General features: G+C 42.2%; 1 protein-coding gene across 2 annotated transcripts in view; it reads left to right on the top strand.

Moving 5' to 3' along the window:
* si:dkey-97m3.1 (fatty acyl-CoA reductase 1) overlaps positions 1–16,911 on the top strand; it is a 175,186-nt gene that overhangs the window by 41,201 nt on the left and 117,074 nt on the right. Inside the window, exon 2 of one of the 2 annotated variants that reach the window (XM_063057911.1) lies at positions 2,785–2,857. The exons of the other annotated variant lie outside the window; for it this stretch is intronic. Coding sequence (XP_062913981.1) covers positions 2,785–2,857 — 73 coding nt within the window. The remainder of the gene's footprint in view (positions 1–2,784; positions 2,858–16,911) is intronic. 2 annotated transcript variants of the gene reach the window in all.

The raw sequence follows: 16,911 nt of genomic DNA, 5'->3' as shown, positions 1-16,911 counted from the left end.
AGTAAAAGTCAGGCATTACTTGTATTTTGTGTGTTATTTTTAATAATTAAGTTCTTTTAAAATGTATGCATTTTTTAATACCTGGAGAAGGTGGTAATTATCTGTTGTCACTGGTCCGTTAGATGAAGCTGTTTCCACAATGTTGTTGGTAGGGAGTTTTAGGATTTAAACACGTTGATATTAAAGGAACAACAACACATTTCCAAATCTGGATGGTGCGCGAACTCATCTTCCCATACACCTCTCCGACGCCAAGTGCAGTGCTACACCATCTCCATCTCCACCACATTGCCAAGCATATCCCAGAACTGGATCCGGAAGCAGAAATACTCCTGCTACTCGGAAGAGACGTTCTTAGGGTGCAAAAAGTCAGGCAGCAGGTCAATGGACCACACAATACCCCCTTCGCCCAATGTCTGGATCTGGGCTGGGTGGTGTTAGGAGAGCTGTGCCCCGGCAACGTACGCAAACCGACAGTTAACACGCTCAAGACTAATGTGCTAGAAAGAGGCTGCCATTCAATTTCGCAGTCCTCCACAAGTGTTGCATGTATCAAGGAAGCACAACAAAGGCACGAGCATAGTAAAGTAACTGAGAAGGCACTGGGACAGTCAGTCTTCGCTCAAACTAAGCACGGTAATAAACTTGCTCCATCGGTGGAAGATGCCATCTTCTTAAAAATAATGGACACAAAGGTCTTTAGGGACGAAGCGAACAACTGGGTCACCCCACGACCGTTCAGAGAATAGAGGTAGAGATAGCGGCAGGTTTCGCTGATGCTGTTGGAATTGTCTAGGTGGCATCTGTAGTGCATTTTGTTGCTGAGGCATATTGCAGCCATTGTATTCTACTGGTGGAAGGTTTAAAGTAGTTAATTGGGTGCTAGTCAAGTTAGCTACTATTTCTTTGGATGTGATGAGCTATTTGAAGACTATTGGAGTTACAAGTGAATGACATTCCATTACACTTCTGACTTGTATAGATTTATAGATGGTGAAAAAGCTTTGGTGTCAAGAGGTGAGCCATTTGCCACTGGATACCCAGCACTTGGCCCACTATTCCAGTGTATTTATGGTTAATTTATTTTATTTTGGAGATACAGCGCGGTGTCAGCCCTTCAGGCCTTTCAAACTGTGCCGCTCCAGCAACCCCTGACAAACCTAGTCACAGGATAATTTACATTTAACCTACCCAGTACATCATTGGACTGGGAGGAAACTGGAGCACCCATAGAAAACTCGTGCATTCCACGGGGAGGACATAGAGAGGCTCCTTACAGAACGGTACTGGAATTGAACTCTAGAAAGCCCTGAGCTGTACCATGACTTTCTGGTCATTGGTGATTGAAAGGATGTTGGTTACTTTTTGGATAGCTAGATTCTGATGAAAGGTCTTTGACCTGAAACGTTAACTGGTTTCTCTTTCCACAGATATTGCTCGACTGGCTCAGTTCTTCTGGCATTTGTGTTGTTCTTCTCTGATTCCAGCATTTGCTGTACTATTTGTTTATCATTAGACATAGAAAATGTTAGATATGCAGCTATTAGTTTCTTCTGTTTTGTGCATATTAATTCTTAACATTCTACACAAATGTTTCTTGCCAGTGCATAATGAAACAGTACCTGATTATTTAACATAAACCGATAAAGTAACTTCATGTGGATGCATGATTTGTGGTTCTTTTATTAAAGGGAAAGGATAACAGAAATTGTGTTTAATTTAACTGGAGGTGGATTGTACATTTTCTATGGGAGATATTGTCAGGTTTTTGTCAGATTACATCCTTGTTCACTTCTGTCTACAGCTTGCCCGGTTTATAGTCTGTATGATGAAAAACTGATAGTAATATATGCTGAAGTGAAAGAAATTTTGGTCCTCTTTAGTATCACCTGTATATCTGTGTCTATCCTTTGTAAACAATTTATCAGTCTTGGGAAGCAGCGTTGCACAGCTGTTGTCTTCCCTTTGCTGTACTGAAATTTCTTCCTTCAGTTCACATCTGCATATTCATCATGCCTGTCCCTGTTTTGCTCACCTCTACGTGCTCCAATTAGTTTGTCTGCAGTCAAAAACCTTTCACTGATTTGTTCTACATTTATATTGTATATAACTCCCCCTCCTCTCCCCCTCCTCTCCCCCTCCTCTCCCCCTCCTCTCCCCCTCCTCTCCCCCTCCTCTCCCCCTCCTCTCCCCCGTACAGCACAGGGCTTCGTGATTTTGCCTAAAATGTTGTGCCAAACCTACCAAATAGCATATCAAAAACACCCCAGTACAAATCTCTCCTGCCTACAGTGTGTCCATATCCCTCCATCTTCTTTACGCCCATGTGCCTATCCAAACGTTTCTTAAAAGCCTCCAATGTATTTGCCTCTACCACTATACCAGGCATCCATGACTGAGTTTTTTTAAAAAACCTTCCCCCTCACACCCCCCTTGAACCTATCCCATCTCACCTTCAATGCATGCATTCATACACATTCAGTGGAAGACCCGCCTATGATTTCTATAGGTGCTGTAGGTTTTGTTTTCTGTTGGTGAACTACACATATATCCAGCAAGCTTCCATTAGTCACACTCATAGCATCATTACTCTGCAAGCAGTAGTATGAGAAGAGAACCCACAAAAATTTAAAGTTTAGTGAAATGTTACTGATTTAAAGGAAACTTAACTCTGAACTTCAAAATTCAGTTGAGTAAAAAGTTGCTTATAAATTGCAAAAAACGGTTTCATTACAAACTTTTGTTACTATTGTCAGAAAAGAAACAAATGAATGTCTTTTCCAGGTGGTAGGAAATAATCAGCTGGGTGCAGAAGGGATCAGAGGTTGGGGTTCCAATTATTCACAATACATCACAGGTAAGGAAGCTAATGTTTTTAACAGTTCCAAGTCTGCAGAGGGTTAGCAAAGCTCAGGCAGGGCAGGGGAAATGTGAGCTCTGCAAAGAAGTTCCTGTGGAATTTTAACAAGTTGAGTGAATAAGCAAATACGTGGCACATGTAAGATTAAAGTGGCTAAATGTGAGGTTGTCCATTTGTGCTCTTAAAAACAAAACCTATCTGTATAGTGCCTGGTTGGAAAAGGGGTTTCCAGTGCTGAAACTCAAAGTATGTATTGAGGTGTAATAAACCATTAGAAAGGCATGGGACACGTTAATATTCATAGCAACAAAAAAATTGAGCTTCAGCTGTTCAAGGCCTTGGTGAGAGCCCTCTGCTGCTTTGTGTGATGTTTTGTCTGGTTATCTCAGGAAGGATGTTCTTGGCAACAGAACTTTACTGGATTGTAGCCAGGTATGAGGACCTGTTGGTTATGGCTATGTTCATCAGAAGGTGAAAAATTTGACATGATCTAATAGAACTTTGTAAAATTGTAAATGCAAGGTAGATGTTCCTTTTGGCTGGTGAGGGTAGTTAGGGATCCCCTTGGAAAGAGTGATCACAATATTATTGAATTTCTCATACAAATGGAGGGTGCAATAGTTCAGTGTTAAACCAGTGTATTTTGCCTAAACAATGGTGACTACAATGGGATGAGGGAGGATTTGGCTAGTATAGACAGGGAACACAGGCTATATGGTGGGACAGTTGAACAACAGTGGAAGATTTTCAAGGAGATTTTTCAGTGCTCAACAAAAGTATATTCCAGTTAAAAGCAGGTACAGTAAGGGCGAGGTGAGCCAGCCCTGGTTATCTAAAGAAATAAAAGAAGGCATCAAACTAAAAGCTCATGCATACAAAGTCGCCAAGAGTAGTGGGAAATTGGAGTATTTGGAATACTTTTAAAATGCAACAAAGTGCCACTAAGCAAGCAATAAAGAAAGGGAAGCTAGATTATGAAAATAAACTGGCACAAAATATGAAAATGGATAATAAAAGTTTTTGTAATTGTATATAGTGGAAAAGGGTGACTAAAGTGAATGTAGGTCCCTTGGAGGACAAGAAGGAAATTGATATTGGGTAATGAGAAAACGGCCGAAGCTTTGAATGACTATTTTGTGTCAGTCTTCATGGTAGAAGATGCACCTAACATGCCAAAGAGAGAGGTTATGGATGCGATGGGAGGTGAGGACCTCGATACAATAGCTATCACTAAAGAGGTAGTGTTGAGCAAAATTTTGGGCCTGAAGATAGACAAGTCCCCTGGTCCTGGAGGAATGCATTCCAGGGTACTGAAAGAAATGTCAGAAGTTGCCAAAATTCTCTGGATTCTGGGCAGGTCCCGGTGGATTGGAAGAAAGCGAGTGTCACGCCACTGTTCAAAAAAGGATGTAGGCAAATATATGCCAGTTAGTTTAACACCTGTAGTTGGGAAAATGCTTGAAGCTATCGTTGAAGAAAGCGCGAGGTATCTGGAAAGAAATAGATCCTTCAGGCAGACACTGCATGGATTGAGCAAAGACAGGTCCTGTTTAACAAACTTACTACAGTTCTTTGAGGATGTAATTAGCACAGTGGATAGAGGGGAACAGATGGAACAAGACAGAACAGGAAGTGATATTGGGAGCAAATTCTTCACTCAGGATGATGAACTTGTGGAATTCTCTACCATCGAAGGAAGTGAGAACAAATTCAGGAGTGTCAGTATTTCTTAAGGATAAAGGGAACGAGTGATAAAATCAAAATCGTATTGAAGTGGAGTTGCTTAAATCTTGGGTACTAGCCTACAAAGTACCCAGGACATCTTTAGGGAGCAGTGTCTCAGAAAGGCAACGTCCATTATTAAGGACCTCCAGCACCCAGGGCATGCCCTTTTCTCACTGTTACCATCAGGTAGGAGGTACAGAATCAGTGATTCAGGAACAGCATCTTCCCCTCTGCCATCCGATCCCCAAATGGATATTGAACCTTTGGGCACTACCTCACTTTATTTTTAATATACAGTATTTCTGTTATTGCATGTTGTTTTAAATCTATTCAATATACACAATTGATTAACTTGTTTATTATTTTTATTTTATTATTTTTTTTCCTCTCTGCTAGATTATGTATTGCATTGAACTGCTGCTGCTACGTTTACAAATTTCACGTCACATGCCGGTGATAATAAACCTGATTCTGATTCTGAAATGCTTGCGCTCCTTGTCTTTAGCTGTGTTGTTGGTGGGCACACTGTCAGCACAGTGATGTGGTGTTCTGATAACTCCCAACTTATGTTCTAATGGACGATGAGAGTCAAACCATAGATACTGATCTGTGTGGGTTGCTTTCCTGTAAACTTTAATATCTAGATGTCCATTTTCTTTGATAAATATTGTATAGTCTACAAAGCCCAGTCTGTTGTTCTTGATGTCTTCTTGTGTAAATTTGATGTTATTATCCACAGAGTTGATGTATTCCGTCAAACTATCCATCTTTGTCATAGTGAAAAACCCATCCCTGAACAGAGGTGGTGGAGTATGACACCATCTGTGAAGTACTTGTAATGCAGTCCTATCATCTCTACCTTGGCATCTCCAGAACAGTTCACACCTCCGTTCATGCGAAGAAGAGAGTCGTAGGGGTAATGAGAGGGTCATTAGTCTTAACGACCCTCATGTTTAAAGGTATAGCAATCACATCTCAGTTTATAAACAGATAAACTACCCGCCGTGGATTTGAACTGAAGAAGCCTCTCTGATGAGTGACGAAACATCTCTTGAGACAACACAGCAAGAGCAGTTGCCTTGATTTACTACTGCTTGATATACAATGACCTGGATGACTGAAAACCTTCATAGATATATCTGGGATATTGTACTGAGCCCCATTTAAGGGTGTTGCTTTGATTTGGATGGTGTTAAACTGCTTCAGTACTACAAGGGAAAGACCAGTGTTGTTGGAGCTGCATCCTTCCAGATAGCCTCCTTTTGGATGGTGGAAAGCTTTTGAGTCAGGAAGTGACTCAGCATTATCTAACTTCTGATTTACTCTTATAGACACTTTTTATGTAACTGGACATTCTACCCATGATTTGATAGTCTGTTTTGTTATGGTAATTTATATACATACACTTGCAATGAATTAATAAACATAATTGTCACTCGACTAGTCAATGTACCTTATTAGTATTTATTACAGTTATCCTCTGTATAAATGTTTAATTACATAAAAAGAAATTATTTTACAGCTAATGACATGGCTTGCATAAAATGCAGCCACGGGGTAAGCTAAAAATGGATCAGTCAGAGAAAGGGTGTGGCTGTGCTGTTTTCTAGTTTGTTTCCTGATGACTATCAACAGATTACATTTCAAGTTTTATTGTCATTTAGTGTTCGTCCATCGTCAACGTCGATGAGGACCTTGACACCATTATGATGGTGTCGAGACTAGCGCATGATTTGGATTTAAGTGAGGGAGAGTTGCGCAGCGTCAGCCTCACTCTCTCTTCCCAATTCTCATCTGGATCCAGTGGCAAGACAGTGTCGAGATGGCTGGAGATGGGACTAGGCGCAGTGGGTGACCAGGACGTCTCCTGTGTCTTGTCCTGCTCTACATGTTCCACGACGCTTTCAGAGACTGCCTTCTTGACCGTTGGACTGTAACTATCATATAACTATATATGAATACCCATGAACATAGCCAAACGAGACAGCGGTACTATGCCAGTGATTCACTTCCTGATCACTGAGGGGGTGGGGGATGTTTTTAATGGTGGGGCAAAGCTTGGTGAGCACAGTAGACCAGGCAGCATCTATGGAAAAGAGTAAACATTTGACATTTTGGGCTGAGACCCCTCATCAGAACTTGAGACGGGGAAAAGAAAGATGAAGTCAGAGACAGAAGGTGGGAGGAGGGGAGGAAGAAATACAAGGTAGTAGGTGATGAGTAAAACTGGGATGAGGAGAGGAAGAGGTACAAAGTAATAGGTAATGGGTGAAACTGGGAGAAGGGGTGGGGTGAAGTAAAGAGCTGCGGTCGATTGATGAAAGGGCTGGAAAAGGGGGAATCCGATAGGAGAAGGTAGAAGGCCATGGAAGAAAGGAAAGGGTGAGGAGCACCAGAGGGAGGTGATGGGCAGGAAAGGAGATGAAGTGAGAGAGAGAGAAAAGAAAGTGAGAATGGGGGGTATTACCAGAAGTTCGAGAAATTGATGTTCATGCCATCAGGTTGGAGGCTACCCAGATAGAATATAAGGTGTTGCGCCTCCAACCTGAGCATGGCCTCATCACAACAGTAGAGGAGGCCATAGACTGGCCTGTTGGAATGAGAATGGGAAGTGGAATTAAAATGGATGGCCACTGGGAGAAGGTGCTTGGCGACGTCAAGTCGGGTCACTATACAGGAAGCCACACCCAGAGCACTGGGTACAGCAGATTCCCATTCCAACATGTCAGTCCGTGACCTCCTCTAATACTGCAATGAGGCCACGGTCAGGCTGGAGGAACAACACCTTGTATTCTGTCAGGGTAGCCTCTGGCCTGATGGTATGAACATCGATTGCTCGAACTTCTGGTAATGCTGCCCCCCCACCCCCTTCACTCTTCACCAGCCCATTCCCATTTCCCTGTCTTTCCTTATCACCATACCTGCTCATCATCTCCCTCTGGTGCTCGTCCCCCTTCCCTTTCTTCTATGGCCTTCTGTCCTCTCCAATCAGATTCCCCTCTCTCCACCCCTTTTTCTCTTTCACCAATAGACTTTCTAGCTCTTTACTTCACCTCTTCCCCCTTTCCTGTTTCACCTATCAGCTGCTACCTTGTATTTCTTCCCCCACCTTCTTACTCTGACTTCTCATCTTTTTTTCTCTAGTCCTGAGGAAGGGTCTCAGCCTGAAACATCATTTTTTACTCTTTTTTTTTACATAGATGCTGCCTGGCCTGCTGAGTTCCACCAGAGTTTGTGTGTATTGCTTGGATTTCCAGCATCTGCAGATTTTCTCTTGTTTGTGAGCACAGAGTTCAAATCCATGTTTTGAATAGTCTAATTTATGTGACGTGCTGGTTCAGACCATGTGTTTCACTTGTCTTTAAGATCTCTACTGAGTTAAGATTTCTACCTGTTTCTGAGAACAAGATCTATTCTTAGCTTTAGTATGTATATGCATATTTTCAAACTCTCTTAATAATGTTCTACGAGACCTTTGTCTTTCAAATGCACTCAGTGGCTGCTATTAGGTATATGTCAAAAGTCAAAGGCTGTCCTGACCTTTGTGACTCATCAGGCTGGTGCTTATGCCGGTTTCTGTGGCGTGAAGTGACTGAGAGTACGAGACTCCCCCCCCCCCCCAGATAGAACGCCAGTCTATCGCGAGGTTAACCCCCAGCATTTTGCTGGTACCCATTTTCAGCCATGTGGGCTGGAGCAGTGTGTGGTTAAGTGCCTTGCTCAAAGACACAACACGCTGCCTTTGCTGAACTCGAACCCACAACCTTCAGATTGTGAGCCCAATGCCCTAACCACTTGGCCATGCGCCAAACATTAGGTATGTACACCTCATTAATGCAAATATTTTATCAACCAATCATTGGCAGTTACTCATGCAAAAAGGCATACAGAACATGGTCAAAAGGATCAGTAATTCAGACGAAGCATCAGAATGGAGAAGAAGTGTGACCTAAATGACTTTGAACGTGGAATGGTGGCTACCAGACAGGGTGGTTTGAGTATCTCTGAAACTGCTGATCTCCTGGGGTTTTCACACACAAGTCTAGAGTTTACAGAGAATGGCGCAAAAAGCAAAAAAAAATCTAGTGAGTGCCAGTTCTGTGGGTGAAATGGCCTTGTTAAGGAGAGAGGTCAAAGGAGAATGGCCACACTGACCATTCAGGCTGACAGGAAACTGCTTCATAGCATGAAGATAATAGCATAGATAGAAGATTGGCTGAATGGTAGGAGGCAAAGAGTGGGAATAAAGAGGGCCTATTCTAGTTGGCTGCTGGTGATTAGTGGTGTTCTGCAGGGATCGGTATTAGGATCGCTTTTCATGTTGTACTTCATTGATTTGGATGAGGAAATAGCTGGCTTTGTGGCCAAGTTTTAAAGATGATACAAAGATGGGTGGAGGGTCAGGTCGTGTTGAGGAAGCGGGGAGTCTGCAAAAGGACTAAGACAGATTCGGAGAATGGGCAAAGAAGTGGCAGATGAAATAGAATAGAAGAATAAAGGCATATACTGTTTTCTAAATAGGGAAAATTTCAAAAATCAGAGGTGTAAAGAGACTTGGGAGTCTTTATGTCTGGTTCCGTAGAAGTTAATTGACAGGAGGTAAGAAAGACAAATACAATGTTAGCATTCATTTTGAGAGGACTAAAATATAAGAGCAAGGATATGATGCCTGAGGCTTCATATATGGCATTGGTCAGATTGAACTTGGAATATTGTGAGCAGCTTTGGGCCCCTAATCTGAGAAAAAGATGTGCTGGCATTGGAGAGTGACCAGAGGAGGTTCACAAGAATGATTCCAGGAATATGAGGGTTAACATATGAGGAGTGTTTGATTGCTCTGGGCCTGTACTTGCTGGAGTCTAGCACGAATGGAAGGTGGGGGGAAAGAATCTCATTGAAACCTATTGAATATTGAAAGGCCTAGACAATGGATGTGGAGAGGGAGCTTCCTAAAATGAGTGCATCCAGCACCAGAGGGCACAGCCTCAGAGTGGAAGGATATCCATTTAGAACAGATATAAGAAGAATTTGTTTAGCTAGATGGTGAATCTGTGGAATTCATTGCCACAGACTGCTGTGGAGGCCAAGTCATTGAGTATATTTAAAACAGAGGTTGATAGGTTCTTGGTTTGAGAGGGCATCAACGTTTACAGGGAGAAGGCAGGAGAATGGGTTTGAGAGGTTTAATAAATCAGCCATGATAAAATGGTGGAGCAGACTTGATGGGCTGAATGGCTTAATTCTGTTCCTGTGTCTTATGGAGGGTGACAGTAAATCAAATAACCATGTGTTACAACAGTGGTGTGCAGAAAAGCATCTTTTTGAACACACATGTCAAACCTTGAAGTGGATGGGCTACAGCAGCAGAAGACTACAAACATGCACTCAGTCACTACTTAATTGGGCACAGGAGATACCTAATAAAGTGGCTTCTGAGTGTATGTTTGATGCAAAAGTACTCCAAGGAAATAACCTGGTCAGTGGGAGAGCATTTTGGAGATAGTGATCACAATTGTATCTCCTTTACAATAACATTGCAGAGAGATAGGAACAGACAAGTTAAAAAAGCGTTTAATTGGAGTAAGGGGAATTATGAGTTATCAGGCAGGAGATCGGGGGCTTAAATTGGAAACAGATGTTCTCAGGGAAAAGTACGGAAGAAATGTGGCAAATATTCAGGGGATATTTATGTGGAGGTCTGCATAGGTACGTTCGAATGAGACGGAAAGGATGGTAGGGTACAGGAACTGTGGTGTACTAAGGCTGTAATAAATCTAGTTAAGAAGAAAAGAAAAGTTTACAAAAGGTTCAGAGAGCTAGGTAATGTTAGAAATCTAGAAGATTATAAGGTGAATAGGAAGGAGCTTAAGAAGAAAATTAGGAGAGCCAGAAGGGGCCATGAGAAGGCCTTGGCGGGCAGGATTAAGGAAAACCCCAAGGCATTCTACAAGTATGTGAAGAGCAAGAGGATAAGACGTGAAAGAATAGGACTTATCAAGTGTGACGGTGGGAAAGTGTGTATGGAACCGGAGGAAACAGCAGAGGTACTTAATGAATACTTTACTTCAGTATTCACTATGGAAAAGGATCTTGGTGATTGTAGTGATGACTTGCAGCAGACTGAAAAGCTTGAGCATGTAGATATTAAGGAAAAGGATGTGCTGGAGCTTTTGGAAAGCATCAAGTTGGATAAGTTACCGGGACTGGATGAGATGTACCCCAGGCTACTGTGGCAGGCGAGGGAGGAGATTGCTGAGCCTCTGGCAATGATCTTTGCATCATCAATGGGGACGGGAGAGGTTCCGGAGGATTGGAGGGTTGCAGATGCTGTTCCTTTATTCAAGAAAGTGAGTAGAGATAGCCCAGGAAATTATAGACCAATGAGTATTACCTCAATGGTTGGTAAGTTGGTGAAGAAGATCCTGAGAGGCAGGATTTATGAACATTTGGAGAGGTATAATATGATTAGGAGTAGTCATCATGCTTTGTCAAAGGCAAGTCATGCCTTACGAGCCTGATTGAATTTTTTGAGAATGTGACTAAACACATTGATGAAGGAAGAGCAGTAGATGTAGTGTATATGGATTTCAGTAAGGCATTTGACAAGGTACCCCATGCAAAGCTTATTGAGAAAGTTAGGAGGCATGAGATCCAGGGGGACATTGCTTTGTGGGTCCAGAACTGGCTTGCCACAGAAGGCAAAGAGTGGTTGTAACGGGTCATATTCTGCCTGGAGGTCGGTCACCAGTGGAGTGCCTCAGGGATCTGTTCTGGAACCCTTACTGTTTGTGATTTTTATAAATGACCTGGATGAGGAAGTGGAGGGATGGGTTAGTAAGTTTGCTGATGACACAAAGGTTGGAGGTGTTGTGGATAGTGTGGAGGGCTGTCAGAGGTAACAGCGGGACATTGGTAGAATGCAAAACTGGGCTGAGAAGTGGCAGATGGAGTTCAACCCAGATAAGTGTGAAGTGGTTCATTTTGGAAGGTTAAATATGATGGCAGAATATAGTATTAATGGTAAGACTCTTGGCAGTGTGGAGGATCAGAGGGATCTTGGGGCCCGAGTCCATAGGACGCTCAAAGCAGCTGCGCAGGTTGACTCAGTGGTTAAGAAGGTGTACGGTGTATTGGCCTTCATTAATCGTGGAATTGAACTTAGGAGCCGAGAGGTAATGTTGCAGCTATATAGGACCCTGGTCAGACCCCACTTGGAGTACTGTGCTCAGTTCTGGTCGCCTCACTACAGGAAGGATGTGGAAGCCATAGAAAGGGTGCAGAGGAGATTTGCAAGGATGTTGCCTGGATTGGGGAGCATGCCTTATGAGAATAGTTTGAGTGAACTCGGCCTTTTCTCCTCGGAGCGACGGAGGATGAGAGGTGACCTGATAGAGGTGTATAAGATGATGAGCGGTATTGATCGTGTGGATAGTCAGAGGCTTTTTCCCAGGGCTGGAATGGTTGCCACAATAGAACACAGGTTTAAGGTGCTGGGGAGTAGGTACAGAGGAGATGTCAGGGGTAAGTTTTTTACCCAGAGAGTGGTGAGTGTGTGGAATGGGCTGCTGGCAATGGTGGTGGAGGTGGATATGATAGGGTCTTTTAAGAGACTTTTAGATAGGTACATGGAGCTTAGAAAAATAGAGGGCTATAGGTAAGCCTAGTAATTTCTAAGGTAAAGGGACATGTTCGGCACAACTTTGTGGGATTTTCTATGTTTCTATGTCTATGTTTCAACACATTTCCACAATTCTGAACTTTTAATTTCATCAGAATATCTTGTGCATCTTTGCTGCATTGCTTTTTTTCTCTTTCCATTACGTTTCTGATTGGTTCCCCAGTTGAACAGCTGCTGATACCAAACATTCCTTTCCTTTCCCACAAGGATCTCTTTATTTTTCACCCAGTGCAACACGGAAATGATTTTTAATTATCAGGGAAAATCAGAATCGGAAAGCTGTGACCTTTGGCTAATTTTGTGAGGTGGAATCCCAAAGTCATAACAAATGAATGGCAAGAACCTGTTTAGGTGGTTCCGTGCATTAGGTGAGGGCAAGTATTTTATTTTGTTCTCCCTGCACTTCTGTTGGTGAGCAAGCCGGGTATTTATAACACAAATATGAAAAATGATTGAACCACTCAGCTGGTCACATAACACCTGGGGAGAAATAGTGTTAGCAGTTCAGGGTAAGGACTCAATTGCAGAACTGGAAAAGTGAGAAAATTTGTTTTTAAGATGCAGGGGTGTGGGCAGAGAGGAGGGGAAATGTCTGCGAGAGGGTGTGGACTACAGTTGTCAAAATAGCAACTACATCAAAACTGGTATTTGGAAACAAAATAAAAGCAATTGAAATAAAGGTAGAGCCACATGTTCATACTAAACAGAAACAGGCCTTTCTGTCATCATGTCCATACCAACCTATCAAATACCCATCTATACCTATTTCATTCCTGCACTTGGTTGGTAGCATCTGCTTTGGTAATCCAAGCGCTTGGGTAGATTCAGAAATGCTGTGAGAGTACCAGTGGATGGAAATAATGGGTGGTGAGCAGAAATCACCAAATTTAAAGTTCTGAGGACTATAATGTGCTTGAAAGCAAAATGCTGTTCAAACATACATTTGGGTATTGTTGCCCCAGTGTAGGTCAAAGGGGGAAGGAAGAGTGAGATGGAGAATTAGGCAGCTGGACATCCAGAGTTGCTCTTTATTTTATAGAATGGGGGTTTTCTCTAAGCAATCACAGGACTGAGTGCTATGAACTGAATTGGAGAAAATGGAGTGAATTGCTGCTTCTCCTGGAAGGTCTGTTTTGGCGCCTGGATGGTGGGAAAGGAAGATTTTAAAGAGCAGGTGTTAAATCTCCACATATCCTGCGGTTGCATATGAAATGCTGTCAGATGGTGAAGGATTTGGAAGGTAAAATAGGGCTGATGGAAGGATTGATCCAGATGTGTCTAATTTTGAATTTCATGGATGATTGGTTAATGTGAGATTGAAGGTGAGGGTCACTGTACCCATTTTATAGTTAGGAGAAGATGGATTAAGTGCATTATTGCAGTGAATAGAGAAAGCATGGTTGAGAACCTTGTCAGCTATGGCAGAGTGGAAGCCATCGTTGAGGACATCTTAATGGCACTAATGTGTGTCTTTATGACAGGATGATAGTCTGTATGCTATATCTCCTTTGAGTGTTCGATAATCTGTGTTCTTAGATTTTATATGTCCTGTTATCTCAGAGGGCAAACATTTACAATCTTCTCCGTTGGGAAGCTGGATGTACTTTCTCTTTGTCCATGCAGCCACTCACTTAGTTCTGATGGAAGGTTCTTGAAGTAAAATGTTAAATGTAAATCAGCTCTCTACCTAATGAATACTTACAGTATTTTCTTATTTTCCAGATCCATTTTGAGATTTTCAGTGCACCCTGGTGTGTTTTAAATTTGCAACCTCCAAATGGCAGGATTGCACTGGTGTCATTTTAAACTGCTGATCAAAGGTGGATTTACAGCACTGTATTTGGTCTTTTATAGCACGTCCAACAAAAGTTATCTGTCAGACTGGAGATTCAGAAGAAATTAAGTCCATTGTTGCTAATGAGCTTTTAAGCTTCAATGTCAGATTTCAGGAAAAGATTTGATACTATATTTTCTCCCCTACCCACCCGTATTAGCAATTAATTAGATATTAATCATATGCACAACTTGTTGCTAATTGTTCGGGCCATGGAATTGGCGTTAGAGCTGCATATGGTACTGCAATATGAATGTTAAGTAAAAACTGTAGTTTACTTTAATTAGACCATTGGACAGGGGTCCCCAATCTTTTTTGCACCGCGGACCGGTTTAATATTGACAATATTCTTGCGGACCGGCCAACCCGGGGGGGTGGGGGGGGTAGGGTTGCCAACTTTCTTGCTGTGTTTACCCCGAGAAAGACTACCATGACCATGAAGCCTTGCGTAGGCACCTGTGTGTGCATGCACGTGTGTATGTGCTGATTTTTTTTTCTACAAGTCGGTTTTGGCGATTCTGTTCAGTGAAACTACACTGTACATACATTATTTCTACTTTATATAGGCTGTGTATTTATCATATCATTCCTGCTTTTACTATGTTAGTATTATTTTAGGTTTTATGTGTTATTTGGTAGATTACTTTTTGGGTCTGGGAACACTCAAAAAATTTTTCCCATGTAAATTAGTGGTAATTGCTTCTTCGCTTTATGCCATTTCAGCACGAAAGGTTTCATTGGAACGCTCTGCCTTAGCGGGGGAAATACGGGACAAGGGTGGTCCTATATGGAACACACCCATTTAGCCCAATATACAGGATGTCTGGGCTAATACAGGACAATTGGCAACCCTGGGAGGGGGGGGAGATGGGGGTAATGTTAATCATGACCGGAATATAGGTGATAAGTCAACTATAAGTCACTCATAAGTGGCTAATACACTCAATTTCATTTCTAAAAGGGTTTATCTAACGAATTTATTATTAAACACACAGAACATATCTTCCTCGCATGAATATGGTGATAAGTTAATTACAGTATAAGTCACTTATGTCAATAGCATCATAACATTTCAAGTAATGTTTGGGTATTAAACACACAGCGCATATTTTCCTGGTATGAACATATAAAATCATTGCAACACACCAATATCAGTGAGAGCCCTGAGCTTGTTTCCCTGCAATGAGACTGTGCCATCGAGGGGTGAGGGGAGACAGCGATAATCGAAGGGGGTTCCTTGTGTCCAGTCTATTCCGCAATTTAGTTTTCATTGCATTCATTGCAGAAAACCCCGCTTCGCAGTGATATGTTGGAAATGGAAGCAACGTTTTCAGTGCTTTCGTGGCTACCTCTGGATATTTAGCCTTGACTTTGATCTAGAATGCTGGCAGAGATGTTATGTCAAACATACTTTTCAGCCCACCGTCATTTGCAAGCTCGAGGAGTTGATCTTCTTCCCATACTGACATGGATGACACGTGCGTAATGACCTCGCGTGCGTTCAAGTTCAACAATGGGCATGACAGGGAATGAGGAAAGGTGCAGCTGACTCATATTGCCAAATCATATCGTTTCCCCGCGACCTGGTAGCACATGGTTGGGGAACACTGCCATAGGACATAGGAGCAGAGTTAGGATACTCCGGCATTCAATCATGGCTAATCCTGTTTTTCACTCCTCAGTCCCACTCCCTGGCCTTCTCCCCATAACCTTTGATGTTGTGTCCAATCAAGAACCTATCAAGCTCTGCCTTAAATACACACAATGACCTGGCCTCCTCCACTACCTGTGGTGATAAGTTCCATAAATTCACCACCCTCTGGCTAAAGAAATTTCTCTGTATCTCTGTTTTAAATGGATGCCTCTCTATCCTGAGGCTGTGCCCTCTTGCCCTAGACTCCCCTGGCCTGGGAAACTTCCTTTCCATATCTACTCTTAATAGGCCATTCAGCATTCGAAAGGTTTCAATGAGATCCACCCCATCCTTCTAAGTTCCAGCGAATACAGATCTAGAGCTATCAAACGTTCCTCGTATTATAACCCTTTCATTTCTGGAATCATCCTTATGAACCTCCTCTAATGCCAGCACATATTTTCTTAGATGAGGAACCAAAAACTGTTGACAGTACTCAAGCTGAGGCCTTACTATTGCTTTAGAAATCCTCAGCATCGCACGCCTGCTCTTGTATTCTTGAGCTCTTCAATGAATGCTAACATTGCATTTGCCTTCCTCACCACCAATTCTACATTTTAGAGTGTTCTGCACAAGGACTCCCAAGTCCCTTTGCATCTCAGATTTGTGTATATTTTCCCTGTTTAGAAAATGGTCTGCACAGTTATTTCTGCTACCAAAGTGCATGACAATGCATTTTCCAACATTGTATTTCATTTGCCACTCTCTTGCCCATTCTCCTAATTTGTCAAAGTCCTTTTGCAGCCTACCTCTTTTCTCAACACTATTTGCCCTCCGCCAGTCTTTGCATCATCTGTGAACAATTAGCCAGAGGGTGGTGAAATTTGATGTTTTTTGCAGTCTAAGTTTGGGTGTAGCCTAGCTGTATTCCAAACAAAATTTCCTGAAAGATGGAGACCAAGATGATGAATAATAATAATAATAAAATAATTTATAGCTGGTTGAGATTTTTTGCAATGTGGTGAATACTGTATTAGACTGAGACCTGATGCAGCAAAATGATTTGAAAGAATGATGTGAAAGAAAGGTGGGTGGGGAAGAAATATAATACAGAAACTTCCATTGGCCTCTTGAAATCTGACAGTGAAATTTAAAAGCTCATTAACGGGTCACATGGAACA

Source organism: Mobula hypostoma, chromosome 9, assembly GCF_963921235.1.
Source record: "Mobula hypostoma chromosome 9, sMobHyp1.1, whole genome shotgun sequence".
NCBI lineage: Eukaryota > Metazoa > Chordata > Chondrichthyes > Myliobatiformes > Myliobatidae > Mobula > Mobula hypostoma.
Note: the sequence above shows the minus strand (reverse complement) of the source record. Positions and strands in the feature narration are given on the sequence as shown.